Below are 18519 nucleotides of genomic sequence, written 5' to 3' on the forward strand. Positions count from 1 at the left end.
CTAGATAGGGCTTTTGATTGGGTTAGATGGGGTGGGTGGGGTCTGGGTTAGATAGGGCTTTTGATTGGGTTAGATGGGGTGGGTGGGGTCTGGGTTAGATAGGGCTTTTGATTGGGTTAGATGGGGTGGGTGGGGTCTGGGTTAGATAGGGCTTTTGATTGGGTTAGATGGGGTGGGTGGGGTCTGGGTTAGATAGGGCTTTTGATTGGGTTAGATGGGGTGGGTGGGGTCTGGGTTAGATAGGGCTTTTGATTGGGTTAGATGGGGTGGGTGGGGTCTGGGTTAGATAGGGCTTTTGATTGGGTTAGATGGGGTGGGTGGGGTCTGGGTTAGATAGGGTGGGGTCTGGGTTAGATAGGGCTTTTGATTGGGTTAGATAAGGTGGGTGGGGTCTGGGTTTGATAGGGCTTTTGATTGGGTTAGATGGGGTGGGTGGGGTCTGGGTTAGATAGGGCTTTTGATTGGGTTAGATGGGGTGGGTGGGGTCTGGGTTAGATAGGGCTTTTGATTGGGTTAGATGGGGTGGGTGGGGTCTGGGTTAGATAGGGCTTTTGATTGGGTTAGATGGGGTAAGCAGGGGTCAGAGTTTGGTTGGGATTAGCAGGGGTCAGAGTTCAGTGGGATTAGCAGGGGTCAGAGTTAGATGGGATTAGCAGGGGTCAGAGTTCAGTGGGATTAGCAGGGGTCAGAGTTAGGTGGGATTAGCAGGGGTCAGAGTTCAGTGGGATTAGCAGGGGTCAGAGTTAGATGGAGGTAAGCAGGGGTCAGAGTTAGATGGGATTAGCAGGGGTCAGAGTTAGATGGGATTAGCAGGGGTCAGAGTTAGGTGGGATTAGCAGGGGTCAGAGTTAGATGGGATTAGCAGGGGTCAGAGTTAGATGGGATTAGCAGGGGTCAGAGTTAGATGGGATTAGCAGGGGTCAGAGTTAGGTGGGATTAGCAGGGGTCAGAGTTAGGTGGGATTAGCAGGGGTCAGAGTTAGATGGGATTAGCAGGGGTCAGAGTTAGGTGGGATTAGCAGGGGTCAGAGTTAGATGGGATTAGCAGGGGTCAGAGTTCGGTGGGGTAGGCAGGGGTCAGAGTTAGATGGGGTAAACGGGTCAGAGTTATGTGATTGATTACTGATGACTGTTTGACTTTTTTAGGGAAACCTGCTTGGTATCTGTGGCAACGTGGGAAGCGGGAAAACATCGCTGATATCGAGCATCTTAGAACAGGTTTGCTTGAAAGTGTTTGTTACCGTTAAACGTTCAAGTATACAAACAATAGATGAAACATAGAATAAATGCATCACTACGACTCAACATTGGCAGATATCGTACAATGAATTGTTTCATCACGAAGATTCTTCCAAAAACGGTATTAAGTGATGTTTTGTGTTGCATGAAATGATGTGTGATGTGTTCCCCACCTCAGATGCACCTGCAGCATGGTTCCGTCACAGCAGACGGAGCGTTTGCCTACGTTTCCCAGCAGGCCTGGATCTTCCACGGTACGGTCCGAGACAATATCTTGATGGGGGAACCCTTCAACCAGGCCAGGTAATGTTACTGTGGTCTGTTCACCTTTACCTGCCAGGTAATGTTACTATGGTCTGTTCACCTGTTTATACCTGCCAGGTAATGTTACTATGGTCTGTTCACCTGTTTTACCTGGCCAGGTAATGTTACTATGGTCTGTTCACCTGTTTTACCTGCCAGGTAATGTTACTATGGTCTGTTCACCTGTTTTACCTGCCAGGTAATTTTACTATGGTCTGAGGCGTATCTGAACACTATACATACTGATTTATAGTGTTACTAATACTCCTCCCTCTCTCTCATCCTTCCATCTTTTATGGTTCAACAGGAAGACGAAGTGATAGATTAATGAACCATTCTGTCTCCCTTAAATTAACCTGACCTGACATCAATCCCCTCGATGGCTAATCCAAAACTCTCCACCCGTATCACCTTTAATACTCATGTAACTTCCTCCTGTTTAGCCAGCACATTCCAACGCCGTCTGGCTCCAACAGATAACCATTTACTTCTTATGTAACAGCCAGTCTCTATCACCCCTTAGATACTATAGTAATACCTTTTGTATCAACCAGTCTCTATCACCCCTCAGATACTATAGTATTGCTTCAACCAGTCTCTATCACCCCTCAGATACTATAGTATTACTGATGTAACAACCAGTCTCTATCACCCCTCAGATACTATAGTATTACTGATGTAACAACCAGTCTCTATCACCCCTCAGATACTATAGTATTACTGATGTAACAACCAGTCTCTATCACCCCTCAGATACTATAGTATTACTGATGTAACAACCAGTCTCTATCACCCCTCAGATACTATAGTATTACTGATGTAACAACCAGTCTCTATCACCCCTCGGATACTATAGATACTGTTTTACCTGCCAGGTAATGTTACTATGGTCTGTTCACCTGTTTTACCTGCCAGGTAATGTTACTATGGTCTGTTCACCTGTTTTACCTGCCAGGTAATGTTACTATGGTATGTTCACCTGTTTTACCTGCCAGGTAATGTTACTATGGTCTCTTTACCTTTACCTGCCAGGTAATGTTACTATGGTCTGTTCACCTGTTTTACTTGGCCAGGTAATTTTACTATGGTCTGTTCACCTGTTTTACCTGGCCAGGTAATGTTACTATGGTCTGTTCACCTGTTTTACCTGGCCAGGTAATGTTACTATGGTCTGTTCACCTGTTTTACCTGCCAGGTAATGTTACTATGGTCTGTTCATCTGTTTTACCTGCCAGGTAATGTTACTATGGTCTGTTCACCTGTTTTACCTGGCCAGGTAATGTCACTATGGTCTGTTCACCTGTTTTACCTGGCCAGGTAATGTTACTATGGTCTGTTCATCTGTTTTACCTGCCAGGTAATGTTACTATGGTCTGTTCACCTGTTTTACCTGGCCAGGTAATGTTACTATGGTCTGTTCACCTGTTTTACCTGCCAGGTAATGTTACTATGGTCTGTTCACCTGTTTTACCTGGCCAGGTAATGTTACTATGGTCTGTTCACCTGTTTTACCTGCCAAGTAATGTTACTATGGTCTGTTCACCTGTTTTACCTGGCCAGGTAATGTTACTATGGTCTGTTCACCTGTTTTACCTGGCCAGGTAATGTTACTATGGTCTGTTCACCTGTTTTACCTGGCCAGGTAATGTTACTATGGTCTGTTCACCTGTTTTACCTGGCCAGGTAATGTTACTATGGTCTGTTCACCTGTTTTACCTGGCCAGGTAATGTTACTATGGTCTGTTCTCCTGTTTTACCTGCCAGGTAATGTTACTATGGTCTGTTCACCTGTTTTACCTGCCAGGTAATGTTACTATGGTCTGTTCACCTGTTTTACCTGGCCAGGTAATGTTAATATGGTCTGTTCTCCTGTTTTACCTGCCAGGTAATGTTACTATGGTCTGTTCTCCTGTTTTACCTGCCAGGTAATGTTACTATGGTCTGTTCACCTGTTTTACCTGCCAGGTAATGTTACTATGGTCTGTTCACCTGTTTTACCTGGCCAGGTAATGTTAATATGGTCTGTTTACCTGTTTTACCTGGCCAGGTAATGTTACTATGGTATGTTCACCTTTACCTGCCAGGTAATGTTACTATGGTCTGTTCACCTGTTTTACCTGCCAGGTAATGTTACTATGGTCTGTTCACCTGTTTTACCTGGCCAGGTAATGTTACTATGGTTTGTTCATCTGTTTTACCTGCCAGGTAATGTTACTATGGTCTGTTCACCTGTTTTACATGGCCAGGTAATGTCACTATGGTCTGTTCACCTGTTTTACCTGGCCAGGTAATGTTACTATGGTCTGTTCACCTGTTTTACCTGCCAGGTAATGTTACTATGGTCTGTTCACCTGTTTTACCTGCCAGGTAATGTTACTATGGTCTGTTCACCTGTTTTACCTGCCAGGTAATGTTACTATGGTTTGTTCATCTGTTTTACCTGCCAGGTAATGCTACTATGGTCTGTTCACCTGTTTTACCTGGCAAGGTAATGTTACTATGGTCTGTTCACCTGTTTTACCTGGCCAGGTAATGTTACTATGGTCTGTTCACCTGTTTTACCTGCCAGGTAATGTTACTATGGTCTGTTCATCTGTTTTACCTGGCCAGGTAATGTTACTATGGTCTGTTCACCTCTTTACCTGGCCAGGTAATGTTACTATAGTCTGTTCACCTGTTTTACCTGGCCAGGTAATGTTACTATGGTATGTTCACCTGTTTTACCTGCCAGGTAAGGTTACTATGGTCTGTTCACCTGTTTTACCTGCCAGGTAATGTTACTATGGTCTGTTCACCTGTTTTACCTGCCAGGTAATGTTACTATGGTCTGTTCACCTGTTTTACCTGCCAGGTAATGTTACTGTGGTCTGTTCACCTGTTTTACCTGCCAGGTAATGTTACTATGGTCTGTTCACCTGTTTTACCTGCCAGGTAATGTTACTATGGTCTGTTCACCTGTTTTACCTGCCAGGTAATGTTACTATTGTCTGTTCACCTGTTTTACCTGGCCAGGTAATGTTACTATGGTCTGTTCTCCTGTTTTACCTGCCAGGTAATGTCACTATGGTCTGTTCACCTGTTTTACCTGCCAGGTAATGTCACTATGGTCTGTTCACCTGTTTTACCTGCCAGGTAATGTTACTATGGTCTGTTCACCTGTTTTACCTGCCAGGTAATGTTACTGTGGTCTGTTCACCTGTTTTACCTGCCAGGTAATTTTACTATGGTCTGAGGCGTATCTGAACACTATACATACTGATTTATAGTGTTACTAATACTCCTCCCTCTCTCTCATCCTTCCATCTTTTATGGTTCAACAGGAAGACGAAGTGATAGATTAATGAACCATTCTGTCTCCCTTAAATTAACCTGACCTGACATCAATCCCCTCGATGGCTAATCCAAAACTCTCCACCCGTATCACCTTTAATACTCATGTAACTTCCTCCTGTTTAGCCAGCACATTCCAACGCCGTCTGGCTCCAACAGATAACCATTTACTTCTTATGTAACAGCCAGTCTCTATCACCCCTCAGATACTATAGTATTACTTCAACCAGTCTCTATCACCCCTCAGATACTATAGTATTACTTCAACCAGTCTCTATCACCCCTCAGATACTATAGTATTACTGATGTAACAACCAGTCTCTATCCCCCCTCAGATACTATAGTATTACTGATGTAACGACCAGTCTCTATCACCCCTCAGATACTATAGTATTACTGATGTAACAACCAGTCTCTATCACCCCTCAGATACTATAGTAATACTGATGTAACAACCAGTCTCTATCACCCCTCAGATACTATAGTATTACTGGTGTAACAACCAGTCTCTATCACCCCTCAGATACTATAGTAATACTGATGTAACAACCAGTCTCTATCACCCCTCAGATACTATAGTATTACTGATGTAACAACCACTCTCTATCACCCCTCAGATACTATAGTATTACTTCAACCAGTCTCTATCACCCCTCAGATACTATAGTAATACTGATGTAACAACCAGTCTCTATCACCCCTCAGATTCTCTAGTAATACTGATGTAACAAAAAATCTATCACCCCTCAGATACTATAGTAATACTGATGTAACAACCAGTCTCTATCACCCCTCAGATACTATAGTATTACTGATGTAACAACCACTCTCTATCACCCCTCAGATACTATAGTATTACTGATGTAACAACCAGTCTCTATCACCCCTCAGATACTATAGTATTACTGATGTTACAACCATTCTCTATCACCCCTCAGATTCTATAGTATTACTTCAACCAGTCTCCATCCCCCCTCAGATACTATAGTATTACTGATGTAACAGCCAGTCTCTATCCCCCCTCAGATACTATAGTATTACTGATGTAACAACCAGTCTCTATCACCCCTCAGATACTATAGTATTACTTCAACCAGTCTCTATCACCCTTCAGATACTATAGTATTACTGATGTAACAACCAGTCTCCATCACCCCTCGGATACTATAGTAATACTGATGTAACAACCAGTCTCTATCACCCCTCAGATACTATAGTATTACTGATGTAACAACCAGTCTCTAACACCCCTCAGATACTATAGTATTACTGATGTAACAACCAGTCTCCATCACCCCTCAGATACTATAGTATTACTTCAACCAGTCTCTATCACCCCTCAGATACTATAGTATTACTGATGTAACAACCAGTCTCTATCACCCCTCAGATTCTATTGTATTACTTCAACCAGTCTCTATCCCCCCTCAGATACTATAGTATTACTGATGTAACAATCAGTCTCTATCACCCCTCAGATACTATAGTATTACTGATGTAACAACCAGTTTCTATCACCCCTCAGATTCTATTGTATTACTTCAACCAGTCTCTATCACCCCTCAGATACTATAGTATTTCTGATGTAACAACCAGTTTCTATCACCCCTCAGATTCTATTGTATTACTTCAACCAGTCTCTATCACCCATCAGATACTATAGTATTTCTGATGTAACAACCAGTCTCTATCACCCCTCAGATTCTATTGTATTACTTCAACCAGTCTCTATCACCCCTCAGATACTATAGTATTACTGATGTAACAACCAGTTTCTATCACCCCTCAGATACTATAGTATTTCTGATGTAACAACCAGTTTCTATCACCCCTCAGATTCTATTGTATTACTTCAACCAGTCTCTATCACCCATCAGATACTATAGTATTTCTGATGTAACAACCAGTCTCTATCACCCCTCAGATTCTATTGTATTACTTCAACCAGTCTCTATCACCCCTCAGATACTATAGTATTACTGATGTAACAACCAGTCTCTATCACCCCTCAGATACTATAGTATTACTGATGTAACAACCAGTCTCTATCACCCCTCAGATACTATAGTATTACTGATGTAACAACCAGTCTCTATCACCCCTCAGATACTATAGTATTACTTCAACCAGTCTCTATCACCCCTCAGATACTATAGTATTACTTCAACCAGTCTCCATCACCCCTCAGATACTATAGTATTACTGATATAACAGCCAGTCTCTAACACCCCTCGGATACTATAGTATTACTTCAGCCAGTCTCTATCACCCCTCAGATACTATAGTATTACTGATGTAACAACCAGTCTCTATCACCCCTCAGATACTATAGTATTACTTCAACCAGTCTCTATCACCCCTCAGATACTATAGTAATACTGATGTAACAACCAGTCTCTATCACCCCTCAGATACTATAGTATTACTGATGTAACAACCACTCTCTATCACCCCTCAGATACTATAGTATTACTTCAACCAGTCTCTATCACCCCTCAGATACTATAGTAATACTGATGTAACAACCAGTCTCTATCACCCCTCAGATTCTCTAGTAATACTGATGTAACAAAAAATCTATCACCCCTCAGATACTATAGTAATACTGATGTAACAACCAGTCTCTATCACCCCTCAGATACTATAGTATTACTGATGTAACAACCACTCTCTATCACCCCTCAGATACTATAGTATTACTGATGTAACAACCAGTCTCTATCACCCCTCAGATACTATAGTATTACTGATGTTACAACCATTCTCTATCACCCCTCAGATTCTATAGTATTACTTCAACCAGTCTCCATCCCCCCTCAGATACTATAGTATTACTGATGTAACAGCCAGTCTCTATCCCCCCTCAGATACTATAGTATTACTGATGTAACAACCAGTCTCTATCACCCCTCAGATACTATAGTATTACTTCAACCAGTCTCTATCACCCTTCAGATACTATAGTATTACTGATGTAACAACCAGTCTCCATCACCCCTCGGATACTATAGTAATACTGATGTAACAACCAGTCTCTATCACCCCTCAGATACTATAGTATTACTGATGTAACAACCAGTCTCTAACACCCCTCAGATACTATAGTATTACTGATGTAACAACCAGTCTCCATCACCCCTCAGATACTATAGTATTACTTCAACCAGTCTCTATCACCCCTCAGATACTATAGTATTACTGATGTAACAACCAGTCTCTATCACCCCTCAGATTCTATTGTATTACTTCAACCAGTCTCTATCCCCCCTCAGATACTATAGTATTACTGATGTAACAATCAGTCTCTATCACCCCTCAGATACTATAGTATTACTGATGTAACAACCAGTCTCTATCACCCATCAGATACTATAGTATTTCTGATGTAACAACCAGTCTCTATCACCCCTCAGATTCTATTGTATTACTTCAACCAGTCTCTATCTCCCCTCAGATACTATAGTATTTCTGATGTAACAACCAGTCTCTATCACCCCTCAGATTCTATTGTATTACTGATGTAACAACCAGTCTCTATCACCCCTCAGATTCTATTGTATTACTTCAACCAGTCTCTAACACCCCTCAGATACTATAGTATTACTTCAACCAGTCTCTATCACCCCTCAGATACTATAGTAATACTGATGTAACAACCAGTCTCTATCACCCCTCAGATACTATAGTATTACTGATGTAACAACCAGTTTCTATCACCCCTCAGATTCTATTGTATTACTTCAACCAGTCTCTAACACCCCTCAGATACTATAGTATTACTTCAACCAGTCTCTATCACCCCTCAGATACTATAGTAATACTGATGTAACAACCAGTCTCTATCACCCCTCAGATACTATAGTATTACTGATGTAACAACCAGTTTCTATCACCCCTCAGATTCTATTGTATTACTTCAACCAGTCTCTATCACCCCTCAGATACTATAGTATTTCTGATGTAACAACCAGTTTCTATCACCCCTCAGATTCTATTGTATTACTTCAACCAGTCTCTATCACCCATCAGATACTATAGTATTTCTGATGTAACAACCAGTCTCTATCACCCCTCAGATTCTATTGTATTACTTCAACCAGTCTCTATCACCCCTCAGATACTATAGTATTACTGATGTAACAACCAGTTTCTATCACCCCTCAGATACTATAGTATTACTGATGTAACAACCAGTCTCTATCACCCCTCAGATACTATAGTATTACTGATGTAACAACCAGTCTCTATCACCCCTCAGATACTATAGTATTACTGATGTAACAACCAGTCTCTATCACCCCTCAGATACTATAGTATTACTTCAACCAGTCTCTATCACCCCTCAGATACTATAGTATTACTTCAACCAGTCTCCATCACCCCTCAGATACTATAGTATTACTGATATAACAGCCAGTCTCTAACACCCCTCGGATACTATAGTATTACTTCAGCCAGTCTCTATCACCCCTCAGATACTATAGTATTACTGATGTAACAACCAGTCTCTATCACCCCTCAGATACTATAGTATTACTGATGTAACAGCCAGTCTCTATCCCCCCTCAGATACTATAGTATTACTTCAACCAGTCTCTATCACCCCTCAGATACTATAGTATTACTGATGTAACAACCAGTCTCTATCACCCCTCAGATACTATAGTATTACTTCAACCAGTCTCTATCACCCCTCAGATACTATAGTAATACTGATGTAACAACCAGTCTCCACCACCCCTCAGATACTATAGTATTACTGATGTAACAACCAGTCTCTATCACCCGTCAGTTACGAAAGTATTAGTGATGTAACAACCAGTCTCTATCACCCCTCAGATACTATAGTATTACTGCTGTAACAACCAGTCTCTATCACCCCTCAGATACTATAGTATTACTGATGTAACAACCAGTCTCTATCACCCCTCAGATACTATAGTATTACTGATGTAACAACCAGTTTCTATCACCCATCAGATACTATAGTATTACTGATGTAACAACCAGTCTCTATCACCCCTCAGATACTATAGTATTACTTCAACCAGTCTCTATCCCCCTCAGATACTATAGTAATACTGATGTAACAACCAGTCTCTATCACCCCTCAGATACTATAGTAATACTGATGTAACAGCCAGTCTCTATCACCCCTCAGATACTATAGTATTACTGATGTAACAACCAGTCTCTATCACCCCTCAGATACTATAGTATTACTGATGTAACAACCAGTCTCTATCACCCCTCAGATACTATAGTATTACTTCAACCAGTCTCTATCACCCCTCAGATGCTATAGTATTACTTCAGCCAGTCTCTATCACCCCTCAGATACTATAGTATTACTGATGTAACAACCAGTCTCTATCACCCCTCAGATACTATAGTATTACTGATGTAACAACCAGTCTCTATCACCCCTCAGATACTATAGTATTACTGATGTAACAGCCAGTCTATGGTCTCTTCACCTGTTTTACCTGCCAGGTAATGTTACTATGGTCTGTTCTCCTTGAATATCAACACATTATGTACAGAATCAGTAACTGGGTTCACTCAGAGTAGATGGAGTTTCATGACAATAACAATGATGGTGTCATTTAAGGATCTTTTCGCTGGTCTAACAAACTCCCTTCTTTAACAAGCTTCCCTGCAGCAGTATCTCACGGGACCGTGTGTGTGTGTTATGTCATCGGGTGAAAGATTGACAGAGCTCTTGTCAGGAACAGAGCAGAGGCCAATCAGTAACTGTAGAGGAAGTCTGTCCTCAGTTTACCCCATGAAGGCTGGTCCAGCCCAGCCTATCCCTGGCCAGATACATACTGTATGTCCTGTTGTTGTACATCTAGTAGATAGTACACTATCCAGGACATTTCACCTCAGCAATTCCACCGGACTATCAGCTGTTTTAGTATCGTAACCCATGTTGTTCTCCTGAATGAATCTCTGATAACCCATGTTGTTCTCCTGAATCCCTGATAACCCATGTTGTTCTCCTGAATGAATCTCTGATAACCCGTGTTGTTCTCCTGAATCCCTGATAACCCATGTTGTTCTCCTGAATGAATCCCTGATAACCCATGTTGTTCTCCTGAATCCCTGATAACCCATGTTGTTCTCCTGAATGAATCCCTGATAACCCGTGTTGTTCTCCTGAATGAATCCCTGATAACCCATGTTGTTCTCCTGAATGAATCCCTGATAACCCATGTTGTTCTCCTGAATGAATCCCTGATAACCCATGTTGTTCTCCTGAATCCCTGATAACCCATGTTGTTCTCCTGAATGAATCTCTGATAACCCATGTTGTTCTCCTGAATGAATCCCTGATAACCCATGTTGTTCTCCTGAATCCCTGATAACCCATGATGTTCTCCTGAATCCCTGATAACCCATGTTGTTCTCCTGAATGAATCCCTGATAACCCATGTTGTTCTCCTGAATGAATCCCTGATAACCCATGTTGTTCTCCTGAATGAATCCCTGATAACCCATGTTGTTCTCCTGAATCCCTGATAACCCGTGTTGTTCTCCTGAATGAATCCCTGATAACCCATGTTGTTCTCCTGAATGAATCCCTGATAACCCATGTTGTTCTCCTGAATGAATCCCTGATAACCCATGTTGTTCTCCTGAATCCCTGATAACCCATGTTGTTCTCCTGAATGAATCCCTGATAACCCGTGTTGTTCTCCTGAATGAATCTCTGATAACCCATGTTGTTCTCCTGAATGAATCCCTGATAACCCATGTTGTTCTCCTGAATGAATCCCTGATAACCCGTGTTGTTCTCCTGAATGAATCCCTGATAACCCATGTTGTTCTCCTGAATCCCTGATAACCCGTGTTGTTCTCCTGAATGAATCCCTGATAACCCGTGTTGTTCTCCTGAATGAATCCCTGATAACCCATGTTGTTCTCCTGAATGAATCCCTGATAACCCATGTTGTTCTCCTGAATGAATCCCTGATAACCCGTGTTGTTCTCCTGAATGAATCCCTGATAACCCATGTTGTTCTCCTGAATGAATCCCTGATAACCCATGTTGTTCTCCTGAATGAATCCCTGATAACCCATGTTGTTCTCCTGAATCCCTGATAACCCATGTTGTTCTCCTGAATCCCTGATAACCCATGTTGTTCTCCTGAATGAATCCCTGATAACCCGTGTTGTTCTCCTGAATGAATCCCTGATAACCCATGTTGTTCTCCTGAATCCCTGATAACCCGTGTTGTTCTCCTGAATGAATCCCTGATAACCCATGTTGTTCTCCTGAATCCCTGATAACCCGTGTTGTTCTCCTGAATGAATCCCTGATAACCCATGTTGTTCTCCTGAATCCCTGATAACCCGTGTTGTTCTCCTGAATGAATCCCTGATAACCCATGTTGTTCTCCTGAATCCCTGATAACCCGTGTTGTTCTCCTGAATGAATCCCTGATAACCCATGTTGTTCTCCTGAATCCCTGATAACCCATGTTGTTCTCCTGAATCCCTGATAACCCATGTTGTTCTCCTGAATGAATCCCTGATAACCCATGTTGTTCTCCTGAATCTCTGATAACCCATGTTGTTCTCCTGAATGAATCCCTGATAACCCATGTTGTTCTCCTGAATGAATCCCTGATAACCCATGTTGTTCTCCTGAATGAATCTCTGATAACCCAGGTTGTTCTCCTGAATGAATCCCTGATAACCCATGTTGTTCTCCTGAATGAATCCCTGATAACCCGTGTTGTTCTCCTGGATGAATCCCTGATAACCCGTGTTGTTCTCCTGAATGAATCCCTGATAACCCATGTTGTTCTCCTGAATGAATCCCTGATAACCCATGTTGTTCTCCTGAATCCCTGATAACCCATCTTGTTCTCCTGAATGAATCCCTGATAACCCATGTTGTTCTCCTGAATGAATCCCTGATAACCCATGTTGTTCTCCTGAATGAATCCCTGATAACCCGTGTTGTTCTCCTGAATGAATCCCTGATAACCCATGGTGTTCTCCTGAATGAATCCCTGATAACCCATGTTGTTCTCCTGAATGAATCCCTGATAACCCATGTTGTTCTCCTGAATCCCTGATAACCCATGTTGTTCTCCTGAATCCCTGATAACCCGTGTTGTTCTCCTGAATGAATCCCTGATAACCCATGGTGTTCTCCTGAATGAATCCCTGATAACCCATGTTGTTCTCCTGAATGAATCCCTGATAACCCATGTTGTTCTCCTGAATCCCTGATAACCCATGTTGTTCTCCTGAATCCCTGATAACCCATGTTGTTCTCCTGAATGAATCTCTGATAACCCATGTTGTTCTCCTGAATGAATCCCTGATAACCCATGTTGTTCTCCTGAATCCCTGATAACCCATGTTGTTCTCCTGAATGAATCCCTGATAACCCATGTTGTTCTCCTGAATGAATCCCTGATAACCCATGTTGTTCTCCTGAATCCCTGATAACCCATGTTGTTCTCCTGAATGAATCTCTGATAACCCGTGTTGTTCTCCTGAATGAATCCCTGATAACCCGTGTTGTTCTCCTGAATGAATCCCTGATAACCCATGTTGTTCTCCTGAATCCCTGATAACCCATGTTGTTCTCCTGAATGAATCCCTGATAACCCATGTTGTTCTCCTGAATCCCTGATAACCCGTGTTGTTCTCCTGAATGAATCCCTGATAACCCATGTTGTTCTCCTGAATGAATCCCTGATAACCCATGTTGTTCTCCTGAATGAATCCCTGATAACCCATGTTGTTCTCCTGAATGAATCCCTGATAACCCATGTTGTTCTCCTGAATGAATCCCTGATAACCCGTGTTGTTCTCCTGAATGAATCCCTGATAACCCATGTTGTTCTCCTGAATCCCTGATAACCCATGTTGTTCTTCTGAATGAATCCCTGATAACCCATGTTGTTCTCCTGAATCCCTGATAACCCATGTTGTTCTCCTGAATGAATCCCTGATAACCCATGTTGTTCTCCTGAATCCCTGATAACCCGTGTTGTTCTCCTGAATGAATCCCTGATAACCCATGTTGTTCTCCTGAATGAATCCCTGATAACCCGTGTTGTTCTCCTGAATCCCTGATAACCCATGTTGTTCTCCTGAATGAATCCCTGATAACCCATGTTGTTCTCCTGAATCCCTGATAACCCGTGTTGTTCTCCTGAATGAATCCCTGATAACCCATGTTGTTCTCCTGAATGAATCCCTGATAACCCATGTTGTTCTCCTGAATGAATCCCTGATAACCCATGTTGTTCTCCTGAATGAATCCCTGATAACCCGTGTTGTTCTCCTGAATGAATCCCTGATAACCCATGTTGTTCTCCTGAATGAATCCCTGATAACCCGTGTTGTTCTCCTGAATGAATCCCTGATAACCCATGTTGTTCTCCTGAATGAATCCCTGATAACCCATGTTGTTCTCCTGAATCCCTGATAACCCATGTTGTTCTCCTGAATCCCTGATAACCCATGTTGTTCTCCTGAATGAATCCCTGATAACCCATGTTGTTCTCCTGAATCCCTGATAACCCATGTTGTTCTCCTGAATGAATCCCTGATAACCCATGTTGTTCTCCTGAATCCCTGATAACCCATGTTGTTCTCCTGAATGAATCCCTGATAACCCATGTTGTTCTCCTGAATGAATCCCTGATAACCCATGTTGTTCTCCTGAATGAATCCCTGATAACCCATGTTGTTCTCCTGAATCCCTGATAACCCATGTTGTTCTCCTGAATGAATCTCTGATAACCCATGTTGTTCTCCTGAATCCCTGATAACCCATGTTGTTCTCCTGAATGAATCCCTGATAACCCGTGTTGTTCTCCTGAATCCCTGATAACCCGTGTTGTTCTCCTGAATGAATCCCTGATAACCCGTGTTGTTCTCCTGAATCCCTGATAACCCATGTTGTTCTCCTGAATGAATCCCTGATAACCCATGTTGTTCTCCTGAATGAATCCCTGATAACCCATGTTGTTCTCCTGAATGAATCCCTGATAACCCGTGTTGTTCTCCTGAATGAATCCCTGATAACCCATGTTGTTCTCCTGAATGAATCCCTGATAACCCATGTTGTTCTCCTGAATGAATCCCTGATAACCCATGTTGTTCTCCTGAATCCCTGATAACCCATGTTGTTCTCCTGAATGAATCCCTGATAACCCATGTTGTTCTCCTGAATCCCTGATAACCCATGTTGTTCTCCTGAATGAATCCCTGATAACCCATGTTGTTCTCCTGAATGAATCCCTGATAACCCATGTTGTTCTCCTGAATGAATCCCTGATAACCCATGTTGTTCTCCTGAATCCCTGATAACCCATGATGTTCTCCTGAATGAATCCCTGATAACCCATGTTGTTCTCCTGAATGAATCCCTGATAACCCATGTTGTTCTCCTGGATGAATCCCTGATAACCCATGTTGTTCTCCTGAATCCCTGATAACCCATGTTGTTCTCCTGAATCCCTGATAACCCATGTTGTTCTCCTGAATCCCTGATAACCCATGTTGTTCTCCTGGATGAATCCCTGATAACCCATGTTGTTCTCCTGAATGAATCCCTGATAACCCGTGTTGTTCTCCTGAATGAATCCCTGATAACCCATGTTGTTCTCCTGAATGAATCCCTGATAACCCATGTTGTTCTCCTGAATCCCTGATAACCCGTGTTGTTCTCCTGAATGAATCCCTGATAACCCATGTTGTTCTCCTGAATCCCTGATAACCCATGTTGTTCTCCTGAATGAATCCCTGATAACCCATGTTGTTCTCCTGAATGAATCCCTGATAACCCGTGTTGTTCTCCTGAATGAATCCCTGATAACCCATGTTGTTCTCCTGAATGAATCCCTGATAACCCATGTTGTTCTCCTGAATGAATCCCTGATAACCCATGTTGTTCTCCTGAATGAATCCCTGATAACCCCATGTTGTTCTCCTGAATCTCTGATAACCCATGTTGTTCTCCTGAATGAATCCCTGATAACCCATGTTGTTCTCCTGAATCCCTGATAACCCATGTTGTTCTCCTGAATGAATCCCTGATAACCCGTGTTGTTCTCCTGAATGAATCCCTGATAACCCATGTTGTTCTCCTGAATGAATCCCTGATAACCCATGGTGTTCTCCTGAATGAATCCCTGATAACCCATGTTGTTCTCCTGAATGAATCCCTGATAACCCATGTTGTTCTCCTGAATGAATCTCTGATAACCCATGTTGTTCTCCTGAATGAATCCCTGATAACCCATGTTGTTCTCCTGAATCCCTGATAACCCATGTTGTTCTCCTGAATCCCTGATAACCCATGTTGTTCTCCTGAATGAATCCCTGATAACCCATGTTGTTCTCCTGAATCCCTGATAACCCATGTTGTTCTCCTGAATGAATCCCTGATAACCCGTGTTGTTCTCCTGAATCCCTGATAACCCGTGTTGTTCTCCTGAATGAATCCCTGATAACCCATGTTGTTCTCCTGAATCCCTGATAACCCATGTTGTTCTACTGAATGAATCCCTGATAACCCATGTTGTTCTCCTGAATCCCTGATAACCCGTGTTGTTCTCCTGAATGAATCCCCGATAACCCATGTTGTTCTCCTGAATGAATCCCTGATAACCCATGTTGTTCTCCTGAATGAATCTCTGATAACCCATGTTGTTCTCCTGAATGAATCCCTGATAACCCGTGTTGTTCTCCTGAATGAATCTCTGATAACCCATGTTGTTCTCCTGAATGAATCTCTGATAACCCATGTTGTTCTCCTGAATGAATCCCTGATAACCCATGATGTTCTCCTGAATGAATCCCTGATAACCCATGTTGTTCTCCTGAATGAATCCCTGATAACCCGTGTTGTTCTCCTGAATGAATCCCTGATAACCCGTGTTGTTCTCCTGAATGAATCTCTGATAACCCATGTTGTTCTCCTGAATCCCTGATAACCCATGTTGTTCTCCTGAATGAATCCCTGATAACCCATGTTGTTCTCCTGAATGAATCCCTGATAACCCATGTTGTTCTCCTGAATCCCTGATAACCCATGTTGTTCTCCTGAATGAATCCCTGATAACCCATGTTGTTCTCCTGAATGAATCTCTGATAACCCGTGTTGTTCTCCTGAATGAATCCCTGATAACCCATGTTGTTCTCCTGAATCCCTGATAACCCGTGTTGTTCTCCTGAATCCCTGATAACCCGTGTTGTTCTCCTGAATGAATCCCTGATAACCCATGTTGTTCTCCTGAATCCCTGATAACCCATGTTGTTCTCCTGAATGAATCCCTGATAACCCGTGTTGTTCTCCTGAATGAATCCCTGATAACCCATGTTGTTCTCCTGAATGAATCCCTGATAACCCATGTTGTTCTTCTGAATGAATCCCTGATAACCCGTGTTGTTCTCCTGAATGAATCCCTGATAACCCGTGTTGTTCTCCTGAATGAATCCCTGATAACCCATGTTGTTCTCCTGAATCCCTGATAACCCGTGTTGTTCTCCTGAATGAATCCCTGATAACCCGTGTTGTTCTCCTGAATGAATCCCTGATAACCCATGTTGTTCTCCTGAATGAATCCCTGATAACCCATGTTGTTCTCCTGAATGAATCCCTGATAACCCATGTTGTTCTCCTGAATGAATCCCTGATAACCCATGTTGTTCTCCTGAATCCCTGATAACCCATGTTGTTCTCCTGAATCTCTGATAACCCATGTTGTTCTCCTGAATGAATCTCTGATAACCCATGTTGTTCTCCTGAATGAATCCCTGATAACCCATGTTGTTCTCCTGAATGAATCCCTGATAACCCATGTTGTTCTCCTGAATGAATCCCTGATAACCCATGTTGTTCTCCTGAATGAATCCCTGATAACCCATGTTGTTCTCCTGAATGAATCCCTGATAACCCATGTTGTTCTCCTGAATCCCTGATAACCCATGTTGTTCTCCTGAATGAATCCCTGATAACCCATGTTGTTCTCCTGAATGAATCCCTGATAACCCATGTTGTTCTCCTGAATGAATCCCTGATAACCCGTGTTGTTCTCCTGAATGAATCCCTGATAACCCATGTTGTTCTCCTGAATGAATCCCTGATAACCCATGTTGTTCTCCTGAATGAATCCCTGATAACCCATGTTGTTCTCCTGGATGAATCCCTGATAACCCATGTTGTTCTCCTGAATGAATCCCTGATAACCCATGTTGTTCTCCTGAATGAATCCCTGATAACCCATGGTGTTCTCCTGAATGAATCCCTGATAACCCGTGTTGTTCTCCTGAATGAATCCCTGATAACCCATGTTGTTCTCCTGAATGAATCCCTGATAACCCATGTTGTTCTCCTGAATCCCTGATAACCCATGTTGTTCTCCTGGATGAATCTCTGATAACCCATGTTGTTCTCCTGAATCCCTGATAACCCATGTTGTTCTCCTGAATGAATCCCTGATAACCCATGTTGTTCTCCTGAATGAATCCCTGATAACCCGTGTTGTTCTCCTGAATGAATCCCTGATAACCCATGTTGTTCTCCTGAATCCCTGATAACCCATGTTGTTCTCCTGAATGAATCCCTGATAACCCATGTTGTTCTACTGAATGAATCTCTGATAACCCCATG

At 42.4% G+C, this 18519-nt stretch overlaps 1 protein-coding gene across 3 annotated transcripts in view; it reads left to right on the forward strand.

Annotated features, from left to right (window-relative positions):
* Window positions 1-18519, forward strand: part of LOC129842863 (ATP-binding cassette sub-family C member 12-like) — a gene marked incomplete at its 5' end in the record, with an annotated part of 283379 nt that overhangs the window by 11666 nt on the left and 253194 nt on the right. For 2 of the 3 annotated variants that reach the window (XM_055911557.1, XM_055911559.1), the window contains 2 exon segments: window positions 1146-1217; window positions 1417-1541. In XM_055911557.1, coding sequence (XP_055767532.1) covers window positions 1146-1217; window positions 1417-1541 — 197 coding nt within the window. 3 annotated transcript variants of the gene reach the window in all.

The sequence above is a fragment of the Salvelinus fontinalis genome, unplaced genomic scaffold (genome assembly GCF_029448725.1).
Source record: "Salvelinus fontinalis isolate EN_2023a unplaced genomic scaffold, ASM2944872v1 scaffold_0072, whole genome shotgun sequence".
Taxonomy (NCBI): Eukaryota; Metazoa; Chordata; class Actinopteri; order Salmoniformes; family Salmonidae; genus Salvelinus; species Salvelinus fontinalis.